The sequence below is a fragment of the Trichomycterus rosablanca genome, chromosome 13, assembly GCF_030014385.1.
Source record: "Trichomycterus rosablanca isolate fTriRos1 chromosome 13, fTriRos1.hap1, whole genome shotgun sequence".
Taxonomy (NCBI): Eukaryota; Metazoa; Chordata; class Actinopteri; order Siluriformes; family Trichomycteridae; genus Trichomycterus; species Trichomycterus rosablanca.
In genome coordinates, this window is record NC_086000.1 from 7,177,797 (window position 1) to 7,204,549 (window position 26,753).

Sequence of the window (26,753 nt, forward strand, 5' to 3'; positions counted from 1 at the left end):
ATTGTAACACAAACATAGCTTACAAAGCAATGCATTCCTTTCCTCCACACTAATATAAATTATTATTATTATTTTTCTATGAAGGAATACGAATTTGTGGGTACCTTTTGTGGTCTTATCTACAAAGGGCAAATGTGGCTTTAGGTCTTCAAATCAACCTTAAATAAACTACACCTAACACAAGAGTTATGGTCATTTAACTACTAATTAGTTGTATTAAGTGCAACTTCTGCCTGGTTACATATAAGGATCTGCAACCTCACCAGCCTGTGTGGTTCATATTAAGTACTACTGGATTCAATCATGTCCTTCCCCTTTCATAATGGAATGGAATGGAACATGTGTTTGAAAGTTAACTGGTTCTTTTCAGTCGGCACCATTAAAATGTCTTTGTTTTCATCATGCTTATTAGAATGAAGTGACAGTAATGAAACAGCTTTTAAGGCTTTAACCAGCAGCTTAATTTTATTAGAGCGTGCATGATTTTGTTTTTCAAATTGATTCCACTAAAGCATTTGGAAAGCAGATTTTAATCAAGCTTTCCATGTCAACACATAAAGAGAAGCTGTGGATCTGTGGGCTGCTACTTTTCCTGTTCATAAATAAATAACTACTTTGGAAGCATGAAACAACCAAGATGTCTGGATTTGGTTTGCATGCCACAGGTGGGCAAATATGTTTTCATGTTGTTCCAGTACAGGTTTAAAGGAATAGTTGAACAAAAAAAATCATGTTCAATTTTCTGATTACCCAGCATGTAGTCTTGTAGCCAAGACATATTTACTTATTTAGTATCATTAAGATCACAGCTTTAGTGCAGAATATAAACAAGCAGATGTCTGACCCCAAACATGCATTAATTAACTGGTATAATATTTATTCTGGTGTAGGTTGCTTTGGGTGCACAGAAACACTAGGAATACTAGACAGGGCATCACTCCTTCACACCCACTTAATGTAATCAAATCCAATGTAATAGTAAAGAAAAGCTTTATTTAACTGTATTTAGACACAAATCTTTGTGCTCTTTTTTCAGAGAGTGGGTCTGGTATTAGCACTACCACTTCTTCTCCAGTATCCAGCTCCTGTCTGACGGTGAATGGCCAACAGTTTGAGGAGGGAGAGAGCTGGCACGATGGCTGCAGGGATTGCTATTGCCACGCTGGACGAGAGATGTGTGTCCTTATTTCCTGTCCCGTGCCCAGCTGCACAAACCCAGTACTCAGACCACACCAGTGCTGTCCCAGCTGTGAGGGTATGTACTAAATACACTTAAATGACTGATTAAAATACAGAGTTACATTCACAGATGCCACTTACAACTTTACTGTGCAAAAAAATAAGTCTAATGTTAACCATGCCCAGAAGTGGTGTTGAGATCTCTGGGCTCTAAGGCGTCTAGGATGGACCATCACACATTGAGTATTGTGGTCAGATGAATACCTATTTCAGATCTTTTTTGAAAGAAATTGATGCAGGGTCTATCATGATACGCGCTGTGTCAAGGCCTTGGAAAAAGTAATATACACTTCTGTGATGGCAGAATTAATACAGAAAAGTACATTGAGATTTTTTCTAGAAACGTTCATTCATTTTTCAACAAAGCAATGCAAAACCACATGCTGCACACATTACAAAGTCATGTCTGTTCATGACAGTACAGAGGGTATGGATAGTGGACTGGCCTGCCTGAAGTCCGGACCTGTTCCTAATAGAGAACCATTTTATCGCTTTATGTATCTAGTGCCAGGAAAGGCAACATTACAAAGTGGTAAATGCTTTACTGTCCCAACTTTTTTTTTATGTGTTGCAGGCCTGAAATGCAGGAATGCATGTATATTAACAAATGAAATAAAAATGACCAGACAAAACATTAAATATCTTGGATTAATACTGTTATTTTATTGTTCATACAACGTGCAGAAGATTTAGGCAGTGGTCGACCTGAAGGAATGGACATGGTGGTATGCCGAGCTCCTGGAGACAATCTTTATGTGGAGGGTGATACATGGGATTTGGACGAATGCACCCGTTGTACCTGTAGACAGGGCAGAGTGCTGTGCGACTCAGAAGTATGTCCTCCTGTTCTCTGCCAGACACCGACCAGAACCAAGGGCTCCTGCTGCCACATCTGCCAAGGTAGATCCAATTTCTGCAAACTATCTTAGTGTAGTCTTTAGGCTGGAGTCCGAGTCAAGTCACAAGTCTTTAGGCTGGAGTCCGAGTCACGTCACGAGTCAATATAATATACACAAAACATATATTGGAAATGTAGCATAGAAATAAACAAATAATATGTACGTTAATAAAAAAACAACAGATTAGCAACTGTATTTTGCTGTTTTATTTAGTGCCTTTACTTTCCTAGTCATTGTGCAAATGAATATAATTTCTGTAACAAGAAGTTACCAGCTAAAAGCTTAAACTGATACGTTTTGTTTTCATAAATCACGGCACAGCGGCCAAAATCCAAAACACAGCAAAAAAAATCATAAACACTGCTTACCTTAGCTTATGTTCTTCCAGATGCTATTAAATCTATAACTGTGTGTTGTCGCATTAGGAATATAATCCGTTATTTTGTAAATGTGTGCTTTTCCCGGTTGTGAAGTAAAACACTAACTCGTTAGAAAGCCAATCAAGCGTTTCATTGACACATCATCTGTGTGACACAAACTGAATAAATGCAAATAACAGCATTTCTTACTCAAAATTTAAATCAGAAGGTCTGACTGGTTCAGAAAGCGCTCTTTCAACCATTAGCGCCAATTCTGTAGGAGCGTTCCATTCACCCCAGTTGTTTCTGTGAAGTGCACTACGTAGGCTATTCCACCATTTTAAGTGAGATCCCAATCCAAAGGTAACGAAAATGTTCAAATGTTCAGTTTGAATCATTTGAAATGAGTCAGAGTCGAGTCTGAAGTCGCAGTGTGTGCCCCTATCTCTGGTTAATTCTACAGAAGGGATTATTTTATTAGCATGTGTTTCTGCAGGCTAACAGTTTAATTCAAGAGCTCTCTGTAGGGACACTTTACTAGATTGACTGAGCGACCCAAACTAGATGTGTTTAATTGCCCACCCTAGGCTTTTTTGGCCTTGCTTTGTGATTTCCATCAAATAACTCTCATGCATACCTTCAACAACTTGCATGTGGTACACAGACTGGTCTTTGGACTCATTCCACCTCCAACCATAAATCAGTTTAAGATCACATGTCTTTTAGACAAATTTGTATGAGAGTCCGAAGTTTTTTGAGTCGCCTTCAGTCACTATGTCATTTGGAATGTACTTACCACAGGTTGTTTTTGTACTTCCAGCAGTGGTCCTGTGTCTTAAACCACATACTTCAAAGTCTATTAAACATATAACTTCTCAGTTCTGCTACGGACAAGCAGGGCACCATTATGAACAATGGTTGGCTGTTGAGAGTGGGTTTTTTTAGAGAGGATTTCCCATAACTTCTGCAGTTAAGACCTTTGCTGGCTGGCCATGATGCCTGCATAAAGACAGGGTATAGTGGAGATTGGTGCGTGACTCTCCATGTGTGATACTGATCTCTACATGAGTTTGCACACGAGTCAGAGGGGGCATGCGTTGGTGCTGCCGGTGCTGCATTCCTCAGTCGGGAGTGTAGGTCAGCAGTAGAAGTAGCGAAATGTGATCATGTGATCGACTACACTGCATTTCACCTATTTTTCCACTCAATCTAGTCATAACCAATTGCCCTATTGCATTACGCTTCCTCTCTACTTCTTTTGACTGTCGCTCTGACTAATGAGAGCTGTTACAAACACACACACCCTACGTCATGTATGCAGTACCCGACTGCATCTTTTCACCTGCACGAGGTGAGTTCATATGCAGATAAGCTTTGTGTATGGAGAGACACACCCTGATCAATGCATTATCCCATGTCTCTGTGCAGGTGCCATTAATCAGCCAGAAGCAGTCGTAATTGCATCAGTTATGAGTTTGTTCGTGTAGATGCCCAGCCTGCCAGATGGCAGAGCTAAGTTTCGAACCAACGATTTTGAATTGTCAGCTCTGGTGTGCTAGTGTGCTGCGCTACCTGAGCACCTCCCACTTAATATTTTTACTTATCTCTTTGACTGAGAGGTCTTATAGGCTGTTGCTCATGATTATTCCTGTAGTTGTCATCAAATATCACTGTGTTCAATTTCTGACCAGCTTTTAAACTGCAAATCTTTACTTTAGCAGTTGGGTGGCCCATGAGAATTGGGAATAATGTCAAACATTCCACAACTGATTGGCAAAAAAGGTAAATAGGGCATAAATGTTCACTATACTGTAGTTTGCTATGTAAAAAGTGCAATTTTACCATTTGGTTTTTAGCTGTTTATTTTAAACTCCAGTGTGGATATTTTTTCTGTGTTACCTGAATATAAAAATAAAACGACTGTTTTTGGTCACACTGTAAATTTATGACCCGCAGAAGACACTCTCAGTGGCCTCCTTCCTGTCAACAACAGTCAACGAGAATACTGCATCTCTGAGGATGGAAATATTTTATTGACTGGAGATTCCTGGAAACCAAATGCCTGCACAAGCTGCATTTGCAGCAATGGAACCATTCAGTGCTTCACCCAGCGATGTCCAAATATCAAATGCAGAGTGCCTGTTCTACGCAAGGGACAGTGCTGTCCACAGTGTCTAGGTAAGTCAGTATGAGCCTGGTCCCTTCAGAGTAAACTGTTAATTGCTTGACTGTAACTGTAGAGTGAACAGAATGTCAATGGTCAAGAGTTCATTTAAGACTAATAGTTCTAGGAGTAGAGTAAAATCTTCTTTATTGTTGGAAGCTTTAGATTTAATCCAGTTTGTCGGATCCTATTTAACAGTGCTGTCCCTCTCCTCAAATGTTTTTTCCCTTTTTATAGTGTTCAAGGCTCAACCAAAGTCACTTTTCCTAAAACATCTAGAGCTAGTGACTATTGCCTGTTATAGTGTATTAACTTTGTCTAAATATACACACATTCTAGGACTTTCTACCATTATATAGTGCATTGACCACTCAAATTAGCTGTCCTTTTACTTTGTGGAACTATTCTCTCTTACATAGATTGTTGAATCCTCCCAAAGGCACTATTCTTGTGTGTTTTCCTGTAACTTTTCTTTTAGATTTTCTCTGCTATTATGGATTGTTGACTCTACTCATAAATACTATACTCAAGCATTCTAGAAATGTCTCCACCATATATAGCCTATATATACACACAGATCAACCATAACATTAAAACCACCTCCTTGTTTCCACACTCACTGTCCATTTTATCAGCTCCACTTACCATATAGAAGCACTTTGTAGTTCTACAATTACTGACTGTAGTCCATCTGTTTATGAACAACAGTCAATCCTTATTCATGTAGCTGCTCAGCCCAGCCAGATGCCAGAGCTGAGATTCGAAACGATGTGTTCGAAATCCCAGCTCTGGTGTGCTAGCGTGTTTTACCACTGCGCCACCTGAGCAGCCCTTGATGCCAATTTTTTAATTGTAACAAGTAAAGAAACATAATTAGAAAAATAATGTTAATATAGCTATATGTGATGCTGATCTCTTATACAGTGTATCACAAAAGTGAGTACACCCCTCACATTTCTGCAAATATTTTATTATATCTTTTCATGGGACAACACTATAGAAATAAAACTTGGATATAAGTTAGAGTAGTCAGTGTACAGCTTGTATAGCAGTGTAGATTTACTGTCTTCTGAAAAGAACTCAACACACAGCCATTAATGTCTAAATAGCTGGCAACATAAGTGAGTACACCCCACAGTGAACATGTCCAAATTGTGCCCAAAGTGTCAATATTTTGTGTGACCACCATTATTATCCAGCACTGCCTTAACCCTCCTGGGCATGGAATTCACCAGAGCTGCACAGGTTGCTACTGGAATCCTCTTCCACTCCTCCATGATGACATCACGGAGCTGGTGGATGTTAGACACCTTGAACTCCTCCACCTTCCACTTGAGGATGCGCCACAGGTGCTCAATTGGGTTTAGTCCATCACCTTTACCTTCAGCTTCCTCAGCAAGGCAGTTGTCATCTTGGAGGTTGTGTTTGGGGTCGTTATCCTGTTGGAAAACTGCCATGAGGCCCAGTTTTCGAAGGGAGGGGATCATGCTCTGTTTCAGAATGTCACAGTACATGTTGGAATTCATGTTTCCCTCAATGAACCGCAGCTCCCCAGTGCCGGCAACACTCATGCAGCCCAAGACCATGATGCTACCACCACCATGCTTGACTGTAGGCAAGATACAGTTGTCTTGGTACTTCTCACCAGGGCGCCGCCACACATGCTGGACACCATCTGAGCCAAACAAGTTTATCTTGGTCTCGTCAGACCACAGGGCATTCCAGTAATCCATGTTCTTGGACTGCTTGTCTTCAGCAAACTGTTTGCGGGCTTTCTTGTGCGTCAGCTTCCTTCTGGGATGACGACCATGCAGACCGAGTTGATGCAGTGTGCGGCGTATGGTCTGAGCACTGACAGGCTGACCTCCCACGTCTTCAACCTCTGCAGCAATGCTGGCAGCACTCATGTGTCTATTTTTTAAAGCCAACCTCTGGATATGACGCCGAACACGTGGACTCGACTTCTTTGGTCGACCCTGGCGAAGCCTGTTCCGAGTGGAACCTGTCCTGGAAAACCGCTGTATGACCTTGGCCACCATGCTGTAGCTCAGTTTCAGGGTGTTAGCAATCTTCTTATAGCCCAGGCCATCTTTGTGGAGAGCAACAATTCTATTTCTCACATCCTCAGAGAGTTCTTTGCCATGAGGTGCCATGTTGAATATCCAGTGGCCAGTATGAGAGAATTGTACCCAAAACACCAAATTTAACAGCCCTGCTCCCCATTTACACCTGGGACCTTGACACATGACACCAGGGAGGGACAACGACACATTTGGGCACAATTTGGACATGTTCACTGTGGGGTGTACTCACTTATGTTGCCAGCTATTTAGACATTAATGGCTGTGTGTTGAGTTATTTTCAGAAGATAGTAAATCTACACTGCTATACAAGTTGTACACTGACTACTCTAAGTTATATCCAAGTTTCATGTCTATAGTGTTGTCCCATGAAAAGATATAATGAAATATTTGCAGAAATGTGAGGGGTGTACTCACTTTTGTGATACACTGTATATAGCTGCTTTTCTCTTGATTATGAGTAGGAACTTCATATTAATTTTTATTTTGAAATAGGCCATCTAATAAACTAATAGATATTTGTCCTCACCCTTTTTTATTGTGCAGATGAATGTATTTATGATAACATGACAGCTTCTTTTAATGTACTTATACATACTGTATGTTTAAATGTGTTTTTCTTTTGTTTGCTTCTTTTTTTTAACCCACAGAAGCCACAACAACCTCTGTGCCACTAATGTCTACCTCAACAGGCAAATCGAAAGCCAATGAAATCTCTACCACCACAGATAGCAGTGTGGTTTGGGTCACAATGCATACAGTGGCTGCCATTACAGGTATAGCACGATTATAAACAATCCCACCACATCAGCAGTACACTTGTGTTTCCTATCTTTTGCCCAGTGAATTAGACCTATTGTGACATTGACTAGGATAAAGCAGTTGTAAAACATACAATGAATGAATGTTCAGTCATAGCAATTCCACCAATTAATCCAAAAGCAGCCTCACTGTAGAAATAGAAACAGTATTAATAATAATGCGATTAAATTACATTTATTTTTATGTCAAATAATTGACTGTATATCGGCATCTGTCTTGCATGACAGTCCCCAAGCCCATGGGAATGTAAATCTTATTTGTGGACAGTGTCACCCATGTTCCAGCAGCTTCAAATTTGGATTACTGGATCTCAGAATCTAAACAAATTTCCCCTCAGTTTGCATTTTGCTCCTGGTCTTGGCAGGAGCTCACTGTCACATGTATTATTTATTAGAAAGATTCAAGCTCACCCTATTTACACAGGCACAGATACGTCTGATTTCTGGTGTTACTGACAGCTGTTGGTGACTTCTCTGTGTCATATCTGTCATAAACAGGTCTAGTTTAGCACCCAACAGCATCTGTAAAACAGTATCTAGGACGGTGGTCTTTTGGTTGACAAAAACCCAGTATAAGAGAGAGAAATTTGCATGGTCAGATATAATCTAGAAGCCACCAGGAAAGTAGGTCATGAATTAGATGCTATTGGAACATCAGTGACAGTGTCCACAGTCAAGGCAAGCTTGCAATTTATGGTGTGCTTGCTCTCTTGGTGGCTTATAGATTATATTTGACCATGGAAGTCAAGTAGGCAGTTGTAGCCTAGTGGTTGAGGAACTGGACTAGTAATCAAAAGGTTACTGGTTCAAGCCCCACCACTTCCAGGTTGCCACTGTTAGGCCCTTAAACAGAACCCTTAACTCTCAATTGCTTAGACTGTACAGTGTATCACGAGAATGAGTACACCCCTCACATTTCTGCAAATATTTCATTATATCTTTTCATGGGACAACACTATAGACATGAAACTTGGATATAACTTAGAGTAGTCAGTGTACAGCTTGTATAGCAGTGTAGATTTACTGTCTTCTGAAAATAACTCAACACACAGCCATTAATGTCTAAATAGCTGGCAACATAAGTGAGTACACCCCACAGTGAACATGTCCAAATTGTGCCCAAATGTGTTGTTGTCCCTCCCTGGTGTCATGTGTCAAGGTCCCAGGTGTAAATGGGGAGCAGGGCTGTTAAATTTGGTGTTTTGGGTACAATTCTCTCATACTGGCCACTGGATATTCAACATGGCACCTCATGGCAAAGAACTCTCTGAGGATGTGAGAAATATAATTGTTGCTCTCCACAAAGATGGCCTGGGCTATAAGAAGATTGCTAACACCCTGAAACTGAGCTACAGCATGGTGGCCAAGGTCATACAGCGGTTTTCCAGGACAGGTTCCACTCGGAACAGGCTTCGCCAGGGTCGACCAAAGAAGTCGAGTCCACGTGTTCGGCGTCATATCCAGAGGTTGGCTTTAAAAAATAGACACATGAGTGCTGCCAGCATTGCTGCAGAGGTTGAAGACGTGGGAGGTCAGCCTGTCAGTGCTCAGACCATACGCCACACACTGCATCAACTCGGTCTGCATGGTCGTCATCCCAGAAGGAAGCTGACGCACAAGAAAGCCAGCAAACAGTTTGCTGAAGACAAGCTGTCCAAGAACATGAATTACTGGAATGCCCTGTGGTCTGACGAGACCAAGATAAACTTGTTTGGCTCAAATGGTGTCCAGCATGTGTGGCGGCGCCCTGGTGAGAAGTACCAAGACAACTGTATCTTGCCTACAGTCAAGCATGGTGGTGGTAGCATCATGGTCTTGGGCTGCATGAGTGTTGCTGGCACTGGGGAGCTGCAGTTCATTGAGGGAAACATGAATTCCAACATGTACTGTGACATTCTGAAACAGAGCATGATCCCCTCCCTTCGAAAACTGGGCCTCATGGCAGTTTTCCAACAGGATAACGACCCCAAACACAACCTCCAAGATGACAACTGCCTTGCTGAGGAAGCTGAAGGTAAAGGTGATGGACTAAACCCAATTGAGCACCTGTGGCGCATCCTCAAGTGGAAGTTGGAGGAGTTTAAGGTGTCTAACATCCACCAGCTCCGTGATGTCATCATGGAGGAGTGGAAGAGGATTCCAGTAGCAACCTGTGCAGCTCTGGTGAATTCCATGCCCAGGAGGGTTAAGGCAGTGATAATAATGGTGGTCACACAAAATATTGACACTTTAGGCACAATTTGGACATGTTCACTGTGGGGTGTACTCACTTATGTTGCCAGCCATTTAGACATTAATGGCTGTGTGTTGAGTTATTTTCAGAAGACAGTAAATCTACACTGCTATACAAGTTGTACACTGACTACTCTAAGTTATATCCAAGTTTCATTTCTATAGTGTTGTCCCATGAAAAGATATAATAAAATATTTGCAGAAATGTGAGGGGTGTACTCACTTTTGTGATACACTGTATTTAGTCACAGTACTGTAAGTTGCTTTGGAAAAAAGCGTCTGAAAAATGGTGAAAATGTAAATGAAATAGATGTCGTCATGCAAAAAAGATTTTATCAGTGAATAAACACAATTTTTGCTACTGCGCAAGATCATTTTTTGACATGTACACTGGTTAAATAAAATAACTGTTTGAATATAAGTATTGAGGATGTACCGTGATAGAAATTTCGAATTCAGGTTGCAGTTGTAAGTTGTTTCATAATATAACAATCCAACACTAAGCATAAGAGACCCATACTAGAAGTAAAGCAACCCTGTAGATTATAAAAACTGTTAAAATAGTATCAAGAATAGCCCATAAAAATCACCAATCAATGTCACATACTTGGACATGGACAAAGGTATTCATTCATAGAGCAATGATTGATTAGTAGGTTCAGTCATTTATTCATTTTCAGTAACCACTTCAGAGCCATGGTGGGTTAAGGCGCCAGTTGGAAACACATCCATCACTGTACTGGCCTGGGACCCCTTTTCTTTCACTCAGTTAAACCTCTGGGAAACGTAGAGTAACAATTTACCTTCTGTGTGTGTTTGGAAAGTGGAGATATAAAAATTTTTCACATATGTGGAGTGCATGCCAAACTCTTCACAGACAGTGAATAGACGTAAGAGTTGAACTCAGATCCTTAGGATCCATGTTATTGTGCAGCACCCACTCTACTATCTGCATTGAGTTAGAAGTCATTAAGTACATATTAAATAAAAAGAACCTTCTTCTCTTTCAGATGGAAGTGGTTTGACTGAAGACTTCCGAAATGAAGCGGAATTGTCCCTCATCTACCAAGTAGCAGCCTGGATTCTTGCTGGCCTCCTTTTGTGTATAATATTCTTTGTCGTTGTGGGTCTTCTCATCAACAAGAAGAAAAAATGGGTGCAGATGTCTTGCTATAATGCACCCAAAAAGGTAAGTCTGTCCTAAAAAATATACACCACTCAGCCATAACATTAAAACCACCTCCTTGTTTCTACACTCACTGTTTATTTTATCAGCTCCACTTACCATATAGAAGCACTTTGTAGTTCTACAATTACATTTACATTTTTGGCATTTAGCAGACGCTCTTATCCAGAGCAACTTACAGAAGTGATTCCATAGTAAACATTTCATTACTCTAGTTTAAGTAAACAAAAGTCCAAGAACACAAATCTGCTAAAACCCTGTTGGAACCAAAGTGTTTTTTTTTTTAAAGAAATGAATAGTGTTAGTAAGTAAGTACAAGTCAGTAAAGAGGTGATGAAGGTTTTTAATCGTTTCTTAAAGACAGCAAGAGACTCAGATGTTCGGACAGACAGAGGAAGTTCGTTCCACCACTTGGGTGACAGAACAGAGAAGAGCCTTGATGCTGGTCTTCCTCTAATCCTGGGTGGAGAATCAAGTTGAGCGAGACTAGTGGCTCGTTTCAAGCAAGTTACATAAATATCCACTCACTGTCCACTCTACTAGACACTCCTACCTAGTTGGTCCACCTTGTAGATATAAAGTCAGAGATGATCGCTCATCTATTGCTGCTGTTTGAGTTGGTCATCTTCTAGACCTTCATCAGGACACAGGACACATTAAAAACTCCATACCAGCACAACACGCACTAACACACCACCACCATGTCAGTGTCACTGCAGTGCTGAGAATGATCCACCACCTAAATAATACCTATGTGGTGGTCCTGACCATTGAAAAACAGCATGAAAGGGGGCTAACAAAGCATGCAGAGAAACAGATGGACTACAGTCAGTAATTGTAGATCTACAAAGTGCTTCTATATGCTAAGTGGAGCGGATCAAATGGACAGTGCGTGTAGAAACAAGGAGGTGGTTTTAATGTTATGGTTTATCGGTGTATTTTACTTCAATGTTTGTGTGGCCAAAATTTTTGGCAGGATCTAATACAAGCCAGGTACTAATAACAATTTTAATTATATAAAAGAATCAAGGCTTTGTAGATATTTTCTAGATTATAATACATAGCACTTACATTTTTTTTTGTCATTAATAAAGCTGCTTACATAATGCACCGCAATACATGACATCCATCAAATTATTTTGACCCTGCTCCCACAAAATTCATTCAAAGCATCAAAGGAAATGTACTTGATCTTTCATTTTAACTTATCCTGCTCCAACATCTGCCACACACATCAAGTAAGATACATTGCTGCGTTCACAAGTTGGCAGGTTTTCCAATTCAGTCTGAAAGCCAGCAGTGTTCTTCTCTAAAACTTATTGAATTCTTTCCTTTTCCTCCCCAGACCGTGATCCTGAAGAAGCATGTGAATAAGAGCTCTGTTGAATACACGGAGCCCTCCAAGGAGAACAAGCACCAGAACACGAAGAACGACTGTGGCAAGACCTTCACGCCTAGCCTAGGTCCACCCTATGGGGAGCGGATCAGCATCCCACGGGCCAAACTAAGTAACGGACAAGCGCGAGTCCAGCGTTAACACCCGGGTACAGGACTACAAGACTTTTCAATTCATGTCCAGAGGTTTCAAATACATCCTAGCTCACTAGAAAGAACTCATACCACATGCCTCTTTTGTTATACGTCTATTAGGATCGTGGGTGCTGAGCGGACAGATCGTAAAACACGGCTTTATCATACTGTGGCAGGAAAGCTTTCAGTGGTCTGAGGAGCAATAAAAGGGAAACTGTTCTTCTGTCGACATGCTGGCATAAGGATTATGAAACCATATGGAACTTTGACTGTGAACATTTGTTGCTACATAAAGGCAATTACTTACGTTGATTTCCTCATGTACACATACCTTTAAAATGCTTTAAATTAGAAGTTTTCAGTCATGGCTTGTTAACTTCATCTTATAGATTATATGATTGATTTAATAGTGTTAAATCAAGGTCAGTACTGGCTTGCTATGCTGGATGGTATTGGATTAGATTGGATGTTACATATTCACAGATGCATTTAATGCTGTGAACAGATGTTATTACACCTGGCGCAATATAGATCATCGTATATGCAACATATCACATAATGTTGGTAGCATAAGCTTAGCCATCTTGGTTACTGTTGGAATCAAAACTGCATCATAAATAGAAAATCCGCTTAAGCAAATCCCTAGTACGCTCAGCCAATCATTTTTTTTGGTTAGCTGCCCATTTACAGCAGGACAACTGGAGGGCAACTGTTTGCCTGGATATTTCCATGGCTTTGGCTCAAGTGAAAGTAAACTAAGCCTTACTGTGCCTGAGCTACAGGACTGGCAACAAGCAAAACTGATATAATGAAGTAAATAAACACAGGTAAAGATGAGGTGGGGGGTATTTTGCTACCATAGTTTGGGGCGACTTGTCCTTTCAGAGTGAAAAAGCACAGCATTGACCAGATCCAAATCCAGTTTACCCCCTCCTCACCAACATCAAAGGGGCAACTGAAGTAATTACTTCTAGAAAAATTGTTTCTTCTCTCTTGTACAGCTTTAACGACTTGGAGACTCATGGTGCAATACAGCTGTTCCTTTGGCTTGTGGTGAACCAACAAAGACATTTATGTCGAGTTCTCCTTTAAAATTAAAACCACCTCATTGTTTCTACACTCACTGTCACTGTTTTATCAGCTCCACTTACCATATAGAAGCACTTTGTAGTTCTACAATAACTGACTGTAGTCCATCTGTTTCTCTGCATGCTTTGTAAGCCCCCTTTAATGCTGCTCTTTAATGCTTTAATGGTCAAGACCCCCACAGGACCACTACAGAGCAGGTATTATTTGGGTGTTGGATCATTCTCAGCACTGCAGTGACACTGACATGGTGGTGGTGTGTTAGTGTGTGTTGTGCTGGTATGAGTGGATAAGACACAGCAGTGCTGATGGAGTTTTTAAACACCTCACTGTCACTGCTGGACTGAGAATAGTCCACCAACCAAAAATATATCCAGCCAACAGTGCCCCATGGGCAGCGTTTTGTGACCACTGATGAAGGTCTAGAAGATGACCAACTCAAACAGCAGCAATAGATGAGCGATCGTCTCCGACTTTACATCTACATGGACCAACTAGGTAGGAGTGTCTAACAGAGTGGACAGTGAGTGGACACGGTATTTAAAAACTCCAGCAGTGCTGCCGTGTCTTATCCACTCTTACCAGCACAACACACACTAACACACCACCACCATGTCAGTGTCACTGCAGTGCTGAGAATGATCCACCACCTAAATAATACCTGCTCTGTGGTGGTAGAACAGGGTGAATGCAGGTTAAAAGGTATGTAGAGAAACAGATGGACTACAGTCAGTAATTGTAGAACTACAAAGTGCTTCTATATGGTAAGTGGAGCTGATAAAATGGACAGTGAGTGTAGAAACAAGGAGGTTATGGCTGATCAGTGTATATATTAAACTTGGCCAAACAGCAACATCTGTTGCCCCACAAGAGGCTGGGAAATTCAGAATCTCATGTTTACTGTAAATGAATAATTTACTTCCAGTGTAATGATAAACTCATTTCTGATTCTAATACAGATGTTTTAAAATGTTTGTTAAGAACCCAGACTAAACTCTGACTCTAATGTTTACATGAACACAAATCATTCAATCATTACTGCATTAAATCTGATATTTGTTGACCAAATGCAAAACTTTACCGTGGTGACCTGTAAAGTGTCCACTACAGTGACGAGCACTACAGTGTCCCTTGATGCAACACTCAAAGCATCTGGACACATTTGCAATAAAGCAACACATCAAATTGATGAAGAACTTGCATTTACGCATGTGCTGAGTATGTTCTTAGTGTTTCCATCTACTATGTATTCCTACATTAAATACAGTATTATTATCAAGCATGACCCAGAGGACTTGAGCTGGATGTCAGATCTAAAGCAATATTATCCACAAGAATACAAAACAGACGGTGCTTGTTTTTAGGGTTATATACTTACCAAAAGGTTGCAAAACATTTGGAAAGCCTGATGCATGAACAGGGATTTGCTCTGCTTCCATTAGGATGGAAAACTGCTTTAGTAAACAGGGTTTTTTTATTATTTAGGATCAAATTACCAAGAGTAAACCCCAAACCTAAGAGTGTTACACAATACATTATTAATAGGAAGACCTTGGATTGCATCTCATTTTTGTTTATCAGTCCGTTTTCACAGGGAGTTTCGAAACAAAAAAGAAACAATGGTTCGGGGGAGTTGACCAAGCAGCAAGAAAATTTCGAGAACATTGTGAACCGATTACTGTTGGCTTATGGAAACGTAAGAGGCAGTTTTGTAGGTTGTATTAAAATGTAGTAGATAAACCATAGATGAAGATTCCATTATTTATTTTTAAATAGTTTATTTATTAATACTGAACTATAGTTTGAGTAACGATGTGTGTAGTTCGGATGTTGTAAAAAACAAAACAAAAAAAAAACCTTAATAGCTGAAGCTGCTGTACATGTTTGATTTTTGTAAACTGTTTTCATTTCTATCTGCTTTTTGAAAAATAAACAGTGTGATTTCTGTGTTCTGTCTGTTTTCAATTTAACATTTTAATATGATAAATACACTTACACAACATTTCTGATTTCAAAAAATGAAAAACAGACATAAAATGAATTATTGCTATTTATTTGTAATTGTCTTTGTATTTAAAAAAGGGGTGGTTTAAACTGTCAATTTTTATGTCAGGGAGGTAAATTTTAATGTGAGTGGATAAGACACAGCAATGCTGATGGAGTTTTTAAACACCACACTGTCACTGCTGGACTGAGAATAGTCCACCAACCAAAAATATCCAGCTAACAGCACCCAATAGGCAGCGTCCTGTGACCACTGATGAAGGTCTAGAAGATGACCGACTCAAACAGCAGCAATAGATGAGCGATCGTCTCTGACTTTACATCTTCAAGGTGGACCAACTAGGTAGGAGTGTCTAATAGAGTGGACAGTGAGGGGACACGGTATTTAAAAAACTCCAGCAGCGCTGCTGTGTCTGATCCACTCATACCAGCACAACACACACTAACACACCACCACCATGTCAGTGTCACTGCAGTGCTGAGAATGATCATCCACCTAAATAATACCTACTCTGTGGGGGTCCTGACTATTAAAGAATAGTGTGAAAGCAGGCTTAAAAAAAAGTATGTAGAGAAATAGATGGACTACAGTCAGTAATTGTAGAACTACAAAGTGCTTCTATATGGTAAGTGGAGCTGATAAAATGGACAGTGAGTGTAGAAACAAGGAGGTGGTTTTAATGTTACGGCTGATCGGTGTATATATACAGTGTATCACAAAAGTGAGTACACCCCTCACATTTCTGCAAATATTTCATTATATCTTTTCATGGGACAACACTATAGACATGAAACTTGGATATAACTTAGAGTAGTCAGTGTACAACTTGTATAGCAGTGTAGATTTACTGTCTTCTGAAAATAACTCAACACACAGCCATTAATGTCTAAGTAGCTGGCAACATAAGTGAGTACACCCCACAGTGAACATGTCCAAATTGTGCCCAAAGTGTCAATATTTTGTGTGACCACCATTATTATCCAGCACTGCCTTAACCCTCCTGGGCATGGAATTCACCAGAGCTGCACAGGTTGCTACTGGAATCCTCTTCCACTCCTCCATGATGACATCACGGAGCTGGTGGATGTTAGACACCTTGAACTCCTCCACCTTCCACTTGAGGATGCGCCACAGGTGCTCAATTGGGTTTAGTCCATCACCTTTACCTTCAGCTTCCTCAGCAAGGCAGTTGTCATCTTGGAGGTTGTGTTTGGGGTCGCTATCCTGTTGGAAAACTGCCATGAGGCCCAGTTTTCGAAGGGAGGGGATCATGCTCTGTTTCAGAATGTCACAGTACATGTTGGAATTGATGTTTCCCTCAATGAACTGCAGCTCTCCAATGCCAGCAACACTCATGCAGCCCAAGACCATGATGCTACCACCACCATGCTTGACTGTAGGCAAGATACAGTTGTCCTGGTACTTCTCACCAGGGCGCCGCCACACATGCTGGACACCATCTGAGCCAAACAAGTTTATCTTGGTCTCGTCAGACCACAGGGCATTCCAGTAATCCATATTCTTGGACTGCTTGTCTTCAGCAAACTGTTTGCGGGCTTTCTTGTGCGTCAGCTTCCTTCTGGGATGACGACCATGCAGACTGAGTTGATGCAGTGTGCGGTGTATGGTCTGAGCACTGACAGGCTGACCTCCCACGTCTTCAACCTCTGCAGCAATGCTGGCAGCACTCATGTGTCTATTTTTTAAAGCCAACCTCTGGATATGACGCCGAACACGTGGACTCAACTTCTTTGGTCGACCCTAGCGAAGCCTGTTCCGAGTGGAACCTGTCCTGGAAAACCGCTGTATGACCTTGGCCACCATGCTGTAGCTCAGTTTCAGGGTGTTAGCAATCTTCTTATAGCCCAGGCCATCTTTGTGGAGAGCAACAATTCTATTTCTCACATCCTCAGAGAGTTCTTTGCCATGAGGTGCCATGTTGAATATCCAGTGGCCAGTATGAGAGAATTGTACCCAAAACACCAAATTTAACAGCCCTGCTCCCCATTTACACCTGGGACCTTGACACATGACTCCAGGGAGGGACAACCACACATTTGGGCACAATTTGTACATCTTCACTGTGGGGTGTACTCACTTATGTTGCAGCTATTTAGACATTAATGGCTGTGTGTTGAGTTATTTTCAGAAGACAGTAAATCTACACTGCTATACAAGCTGTACACTGACTACTCTAAGTTATATCCAAGTTTCATGTCTATAGTGTTGTCCCATGAAAAGATATAATGAAATATTTGCAGAAATGTGAGGGGTGTACTCACTTTTGTGATACACTGTACATATACAGGTGTACAGTACAATGAAATTCTTTTTCCACATATCCCAGCTTGGAAGCTGGGGTCAGAGCTTGTACAGCACCCCTGGAGCAGACAGTGTAAAGGGCTTTGCACAAGAGCTCAACAGCGGCTGCATGGCAGAGCCGGGATCGATTTCAATTGATAGCCCAAAGCTCTGCCCACTAGGCTACGACTGTCCACTACATGTATATACTGTATATATACAGTGGGGGAAATAAGTATTTGATCCCCTGCTGATTTTGTAAGTTTACCCCCTTACAAAGACTTGAACAGTCTATAAGTTTTATGGAAGGTTTATTTTAACAGAGAGAGACAGAATATCAACAAAAAATCCAGAAAAAAAACATTAAATAAAAGTTATAAATTAATTTGTATTTAATTAAGGGAAATAAGTATTTGATCCCCTACCAACCAGCAAGAATTCTGACCCCCACAGACCGGTTATGTGCCCATGAGGCACACAAATTAGTTCTGTCCCTGTATAAAAGACTCCTGTCACAGAATCAGTTTCTTCCGTTCAAATCTCTCGACCACCATGGGCAACACCAAAGAGCTATCAAAGGACGTCAGGGACAAGATTGTAGACCTGCACAAGGCTGGAATGGGCTACAAGACCATTAGCAAGAAGCTTGGTGAGAAAGAGACCACTGTTGGTGCGATAATTCGAAAATGGAAGAAATACAAGATCACAGTCAATCGCCCTCGCTCTGGAGCTCCATGCAAGATCTCACCTGGTGGGGTAAAAATGATTCTGAGAAAGGTGAGGTCAGTCCAGAATTACACAGGAGGAGCTTGTCAATGATCTCAAGGGAGCTGGGAGCAGAGAAATGCTGGATATGACCCCAAGAACACCATCCCCACCGGGCATTTCTCTGCCTCCAAACACGGCGAGTGGAGTTGATGCCAAAGAGCTCAATTTTGGTCTCATCTGACCATATCACATTCTCCCAAGCTTTCTCTGAATCATTCAGGTGTTCATTGGCAAACTTCAGACGGGCCTGTACATGAGCCTTCTTGAGCAGAGGGACTTTGTGGGCACTGCAGGATCTCAATCCATTACAGCGAAGTGTGTTACTAATGGTTTTCTTGGTGACTGTGCTCCCAGCTCCCTTGAGATCATTGACAAGCTCCTCCCGTGTAATTCTGGACTGACCTCACCTTTCTCAGAATCATTCTTACCCCACCAGGTGAGATCTTGCATGGAGCTCCAGAGCGAGGGCGATTGACTGTGATCTTGTATTTCTTCCATTTTCGAATTATCACACCAACAGTGGTCTCTTTCTCACCAAGCTTCTTGCTGATGGTCTTGTAGCCCATTCCAGCCTTGTGCAGGTCTACAATCTTGTCCCTGACGTCCTTTGATAGCTCGTTGGTGTTGCCCATGGTGGTCGAGAGATTTGAACGGAAGAAACTGATTCTGTGACAGGAGTCTTTTATACAGGGACAGGACTAATTTGTGTGCCTCATGGGCACATAACCGGTCTGTGGGGGTCAGAATCCTTGCTGGTTGGTAGGGGATCAAATACTTATTTCCCTTAATTTTATTTAATGTTTTTTTTCTGGATTTTTTGTTGATATTCTGTCTCTCTCTGTTAAAATAAACCTTCCATAAAAATTATAGACTGTTCAAGTCTTTGTAAGGGGGTAAACTTACAAAATCAGCAGGGGATCAAATACTTATTTCCCCCACTGTATATATATACTGTATATGTAAGAAGGTTATGAATATTTTGTCTGTATTTATTAAACCTTAGTGCCCAGCATGACAAGTGCAATACTCAGCCTCCCACTGATTTACCTGTTTAACATTTAACATGCAGATTTGAGAACACAGCTTTAAGTGTCGTTCATTTACAGATCATTTGCATCTCACTTTCAAAAAATCTCCAATTCTTCCAGGTCTTCGAAAGTATAACAGGTTAAACTTACCAGAGTTTTAATTCCGGAAAAAACTCCAGGAATTATGAAAGTTAAGAGGTTTTAAGAGTTTAACGAAGGCACTCTTATTTCTGAAGTTACAGGTTTCAGGTCCAGGCATTTTTACAGGAGTTCCAGACAATTCATACATACATCAATATATTTTTCTTCTAAAGCTGCACACCTATTATTATTTCCTGCCTAAACCTCAATCACGGTACTATTTCTACTCACTACTAATTATTATTTCCATTTTTATTAATATCACTGAAAATAATTATGATATTGGAAATGCCATGGATTATTCACACACAAATCCAACATTAATACTTGTATTTGATACAAAAACTGTATTAATAGTTTGGCTCAGCTATCTTTTACCTGTTTTACCTGGAAATTTCTTGTATCTAATGTCTGGTGTGCCACCATAAACAGAACTAATAGGCAGATGAACCACATCCGTCAATGTATTTTTTTTTGGTTCACACAATAATGAGAGTGCTTTGTACAGAAAATACATTTTAATGTATCTATTGTAACACTTATAATACATAGTTAAGTAAACACTTGTGAAATTACTGTGTATATTTGCTTTGGAAATTCAGCTTGATAAGAGATCACTACAGTAGGAACTGGGGGATACCAAAATGCAAAGCTGTAGCGACTACTGGACCCATATAATAATGATTCATCTGTCACTTGAACATTCATTTCTCTGCATTCATTACAGTAAGTCTAATTCTTTAACACCACTCCTCAGAGGTGGTCACTGAGTATTTCAGCTCTGTATTGTATATTGAGGGGAATGACTGGATTAGAGAAGAATCTTGTGGTAGTCATCTCTGTAACTGTACAAGACGACAACTGCAACCCTGCAAAGGGAAAAAAACAGCTTAATACAGCTGTTTCATTTTATTTATATTGTATACTGGATTGTCCTTTAAGAGTAAAAGTAACCGTAATACAGTTTCAATCCAAATACTCAACCCCACCCCATGAAAATAAGGATATATTTATTTATTTATTTATTAGGATATTAGGATTAACATCATGTTTTACACACTTTAGTTACATTTAAGACAATACAGGAGTTACTGGTTACACAAGATTCATCGGTTCAAGTCTTTAATGTCAAACACAGTCATGGACAAATTGTATCTCCAATTCACCTCACTTGCATGTCTTTGGACTGTGGAAGGAAACCGGAAGGAACCCATGCAGACACAGGGGGGCGGCACGGTGGCTAAGTGGGTAGCACCGTCGCCTCACAGAAACATCCTGGGTTCGATCCCCAGGTGGGGCGGTCCGGATCCTTTCTGTGTGGAGTTAGCATGTTCTCCCCGTGTCCGCGTGGGTTTCCTCCGGGGGTTCCGGTTTCCTCCCACGGTCCAAAGACGTGCAAGTGAGGTGAACTGGAGATACAAAATTGTCCAAGACTGTGTTCGATATAACCTTGTGAACTGATGAATCTTGTGTAATGAGTAACTACCGTTCCTGTCATGAATGTAACCAAAGTGTAAAAAACATGACGTTAAAATCCTAATAAACAAACAGACACAGGGAAAACATGCAAACTTCAAACTGAGCTACCATGCCGTCCAAATAAGGATATATAACACTAAAATTGTTGTTAACTGATGTCTTGACTGATGCAACAAATGAACAAAGAAAACGAATGGTGTGTTTGAGTTGTTTTTGTGTTTATATTTTGTTAATAATGCCATTTCCTTGGGGTCTTTGGGTGGCACAGCGGTAAAACATGTGACGCAAGCCCACCGATGCGGAGATCTCGCGTTTGAATCTCACCTCTGCTATTAGAGGACCTGATGAAGGCTGGGATATGTCAGTGTCAACCATTTAATCACCTAACAACTAAGGGCTAAATTATGTTAATAACCTAATAAAAAAAGCTGGTACCATTCCTAGGTAATTTCTACTTAAGTTTAAACAGAAGCCAACACTTCACGGTTCAATGGCACCTTCAACGCATTCAGAAATGAATGGGCTGTTAGCAATTATTGCCACGAGCAAAATTCTCCACTAAAAGGTTCAGTCGACCAAGTACTTTACATTATTGCTAAAGACAACCTTATAATTTACTTGGAGTTTACCTTTTGATCATTTTAAACCGGTGGATCTCCTCACAGATGGACTTCAGATAGCGCTGTTTGGGGAGATGGGACAGCAGGTGTTTGACGCTGATGTTGAACTGCTCCTCTCCATCAAACTGAATCAATAAAACACAAAAAATGACATATTGTGGGCTTAACAAATCCACAAACTGTTGGTTTTAATTAGATTTTTCAATGTGGTCATCATGGTACACCAGAGTTCTCCCTGTTCTAATGCTGACTGAGTCCTACTGAGTCAGACCTTGTGAATCAATGTTGCAACCGATGGCAAATCATTCTCATGCACTATGCACTTCAGGAAACTGACCTATGTAAGCTTGTTTGGTCTTTATATTCATGACAGAGATGTTCTTGCTCCTAGATTTCCAGTGTACAATAACAATCCTTACAGTGGCCAGGGGCAGCATTTTAGGCTTTTATATAACTATATTAAATGTACATCAAGTATCAGTCTACAGGGTGAGTCAAGTCACAGGACACTATTTTATTTCAGAAACGAAAGGGAAAATGACTGCTCAGGACTCTTGGAGCTCTTTAAGAGTGGCCGTGGGGCTCATTCTTATCTCACAGACTAAGACCCTTCTTGTCCAGACTCCCATTCTGACCAGATGTCAACTGCAGGAAGGTTTAAGGTAATACTAAGCTGCTTCCTTTTCAAAATTATGAAGGTCATTGTGCTCTTGGGAACACTCAAAGCCTTAGATATTGTTGTATGTCCTTCCCTGATCTATGCCTTGTAACAATTTGATCATGGAGATCCACAGACTTCATGACTTTTTAGTCCTGATGATGCAGGACAAATTGTGGGCCCGTATAGACCCAGATGTGTGCCTTTGCAAACTATGTCCAACTAATTATAATTGAATTCAAACAGTTAGACACCAGTTAAGTTCTCAACACATCTGAAGGATAAATAAAGCAAACAGGATGCACCTGACCACAATCTGTAGTGCCAGAGGAAACAGTAATGTAGTTAATGTACAGTAGATTGAAGGGTAATAATGTATACTGAATACTTTCAGAATCCACTGCATATATTACAGGACTACATAATACATACATAATACATACAAGTTGTGGTGTTTTCCTAGAAACTGCATTTAGTCATGCTCAGCTCAGATTTCCAAAAGTATAGGGTCAATCATTGTTGATTGTCTTGTGCTTCAAGCCCAAATAGTTTCCTCCCAGACTTTCCATTGCACAACAGCTGAAATGAATTTCTGTACAAGCCATCCTTTCATCTGATATAGTACTTCAGCTTGCGTCAGTTCCATTTCTCATATGGATTCATTTCTTAAACCCTTTTAAACAAAGAGCGGAAAAATTCCTTTCCACCACCCAGCCCAAGCATCCAGCCAAATTCCATGCTTCTTTCTCCTCTTAAGGTGGCACATATAGTGCTGAGAATGAAACAGAATGAAGTGACCGGCGGAAAAGTGCTTCCCTTTCTTAACAGCTTCATGCCCTGTTTCCTTCATACTTTGTCCACCAGACAGGTTCCACTGACATGTAATATTCCTGTTTATATGCATACAAAGGGCTTTCCCTTCCTTCCACTCTGCTCCAATGGAATGGAATTTATTTACTAGCAAAAGCTCATCATAATAGAAAGTAGCTACAAACCTCCAGGGACAGGAAGTTGATGAGAGTTTCCCTGGGCAAGTCAACCTAGGAATGACAGGAAACAAAAGTGGTCTTATTTAGGAAACACTGTGTATACAACATTGTTGAGCACCGTGCAAACATATTGTCCCAGTTCACAGGAACAAACTGATTACTGTACACAATGTAGCTCACTTTGTATTTAGTCCACTTGGTGGTAACTTAGCAGACTAGTGATCAGAAAGTCACTGGTTTAAGACCCACCACTGTTAGGTTGTCACAGTTGGGTCCTTGAAGTGCTAAAAATGTAAATGTTGGCTTAAATTGGTGCATGTAGAAAGTGTGGATTGTACTGTCTAACCCTCAAAGTACATATAATACAGTAATTAATACACTAATCTGGTTCTCTTGCAGATCAATGAGCAGACTGTGATTTTGAGTCTTCTACTTTAGCCCCCAGGACACCAAGCTTGGTCAAATTTGGCAACACTTGTTGTAGCAGTGTTTATGTGGACATACACTGATCAGCCATAACATTAAAACCACCTCCTTGTTTCTACACTCAATGTCCATTTTTTCAGCTCCACTTACCATATAGAAGCACTTTGAAGTTCTACAATTACAGGACCACCACAGAGCAGGTATTATTTAGGTGGTGGATGATTCTCAGCACTGTAGTGACACTGACATGGTGGTGGTGTGTTAGCGTGTGTTGTGCTGGTGTGAGTGGATCAGACACAGCAGCACTGCTGGAGTTTTAAAATACCGTGTCCACTCACTGTCCACTCTATTAGACACTCCTACCTAGTTGGTCCACCTTGTAGATGTAAAGTCAGAGAGATTGCTCATCTATGGCTGCTGTTTGAGTCGGTCATCTTCAAGACCTTCAACAGTGGTCACAGGACCCTGCCCATGGGGTGCTGTTGGCTAGATATTTTTGGTTGGAGGACTATTCTCAGTCCAGCAGTGACAGTAAAATGTTTAAAAACTCCAGCAGCGCTGCTGTGTCTTATCCACTCATACCAGCACAACACACACTAACACACCACCACCATGTCAGTGTCACTGCAGTGCTGAGAATGATCCACCACCTAAATAATACCTGCTCTGTAGTGGTCCTGGGAGAGTCCTGACCATTGAAGAACAGCATGAAAGGGGGCTAACAAAGTATGTAGAGAAACAGATGGACTACAGTCAGTAATTGTAGAACTACAAAGTGCTCCTTTATGGTAAGTGGAGCTGATAAAATGGACAGTGAGTGTAGAAACAAGAAAGTAGTTTTAATGTTATGGCTGATCAGTGTATATGTCAACTATTATGTTTAGGTCCTTCTCTCAAGCCTATTGCTAACAGATGTATGAAATCAATATTTTTGTTTACATTTAATTTTCAGCTAGGGCTTCGGCTAACAACCCACCCCCCAGACAAACACGTCTGTGCAGATTTTAAACCCATATCTCAGCAGTGGTGGGCTAGCGTGACAGACTTCCAATGTGTAAAATATAATAAATATGAATAAAAATAATAGCAAACTCACATCCCATAACCTCAGTAACATTAGCATTAAACAATAATCTGTGAAAGAAGTGCCTTTTTTTTTTTGCTTGTGCATGGACTCAAAAACTCACTGTACATGAAGTAAAACAAACAGCATTCACTTACAGCCAGCACCTCAATGTCATTGCTCTTGTTTTGCAAATTGCTAGCAAGATTCTGCAATCTGGTTTGTATCTAAAAGAGAAGAGAGAAAGAAAAAAACACAGTGAATGTCACTGGAAAACAGGAAACCCCACATCCTTGTGTGCAGGAGATTACAGCTCACAGGGACGTTTAACTCCGCCTGGCTCTGGACCAAAGGTGGTCTGTCATGTATAAGAATCTCAGTAATCTTTCACTTGCACCAGGGGACTGCCATGGAAGGGGCATCAGGGGACACTTCATGTTTCCAACCCTCTCACTGAAGGCCTCACACAAAGGCCTGTAAAATTACATGCTAATTTTGTTGCTATGGGAGCTGGGTGTTTCACACTACTTCAGGACATGGGAAAGAACCTCAGGGGAACGCAGCCTTGTTTTGATCTCGCTGTGCTGTGAGAATTTGTGTGAAGGGCAGAATGCGAGTACATAGTTTATCGCATGAGTTAAACGGTGACTCGGAAACAGTCACCAGACCAGATGAGCTACAGAGGGAATAGCAAATCTACAAATAATGCCAAAAGTATGTGGATACATCCTTTTTTGGGAGTTTAAGCCACACCTACTTGTATCAGGTGTATATAGTCAATTGTATAGAATTCATAATATGATATCACTTCAGGGAACCCCATTTCTGTTCCAGTGGCACATGAAGATAAGTCAAGTCGTTTGACAAAGCTGGTGGGGAGAAACTTCTTCAACCCAATACCAGTGCCTTATCTCACAAGTGCTGCTTTTTGACTAAAAAAAAGCACAGATTCATTGATGCCACAATCCCGTGGAAAAGCATGAAGCATGGAAAAGCATGGGGGGCTAGTGTCTTCATACTTTTATATAGTGTATGTAAAATAATACATACCAAACATCTAATAGAAATAACGTGATCATTTTACCTTAATACAATACTACATAAATAAATAAAAAAAACATTCAAATTGTGATCCCAGTCATGCTCATGATAGCTTCCATTTACATTTGCTGCAATTATCCAAAGCGACTTACAATTTTGACTAAGTGCAATTCGAGCAATTGAGGATTACGGGCCTTGCTCAGTGGCAACTTGGTGATGGTGGGGCTTCCTTATTATTACTAGTCCAGTACCTTAACCACATAGCTACCACTGTCCCTTTAACATGAGCTACTGCCGATAGTTTCATTTTAGTATCACATTTTAAAAGACATATTTAACTGGAGCCAAACCTGTCAGAAACACATTTATATTTACATTCACTGGCAGACTCTGAATGGGAGAGGTTTGTTTGTTTATTAGGATTTTAACGTCTTTAACTTTGGTTACATTCATGACAGGAACGGTAGTTACTCATTATACAAGGTTCATCAGTCCACAAGTTTATATCAAACAGTCTTGGACAATTTAGTGTCTTCAATTCACCTCATTTGCATGCCTTTGGACTGTGGGAGGAAACCTGAGCACCCGGAGGAAACCCACGCGGACACGGGGATGACATGCAAACTCCACACAGAAA

At 40.7% G+C, this 26,753-nt stretch overlaps 2 protein-coding genes across 2 annotated transcripts in view; one reads left to right on the forward strand and one right to left on the reverse strand.

Moving 5' to 3' along the window:
• LOC134325364 (cysteine-rich motor neuron 1 protein-like) overlaps positions 1–12,518 on the forward strand; it is a 78,604-nt gene extending 66,086 nt beyond the window's left edge. Inside the window, exons 10-15 of the mRNA XM_063007535.1 lie at positions 1,037–1,255; positions 1,924–2,139; positions 4,454–4,675; positions 7,393–7,518; positions 10,806–10,984; positions 12,327–12,518. Of these exons, the coding sequence (XP_062863605.1) occupies positions 1,037–1,255; positions 1,924–2,139; positions 4,454–4,675; positions 7,393–7,518; positions 10,806–10,984; positions 12,327–12,518 (1,154 nt within the window). The remainder of the gene's footprint in view (positions 1–1,036; positions 1,256–1,923; positions 2,140–4,453; positions 4,676–7,392; positions 7,519–10,805; positions 10,985–12,326) is intronic.
• Positions 12,519–20,352: 7,834 nt separating this feature from the next.
• The window catches only part of eif2ak4 (eukaryotic translation initiation factor 2 alpha kinase 4), a 57,858-nt gene continuing 51,457 nt past the window's right edge, over positions 20,353–26,753 (reverse strand). Inside the window, exons 36-39 of the mRNA XM_063007324.1 lie at positions 25,234–25,302; positions 23,593–23,637; positions 21,949–22,064; positions 20,353–20,709 (exon numbers count right to left, since the gene is read on the reverse strand). Of these exons, the coding sequence (XP_062863394.1) occupies positions 20,652–20,709; positions 21,949–22,064; positions 23,593–23,637; positions 25,234–25,302 (288 nt within the window). The 3' untranslated portion in view covers positions 20,353–20,651. The remainder of the gene's footprint in view (positions 20,710–21,948; positions 22,065–23,592; positions 23,638–25,233; positions 25,303–26,753) is intronic.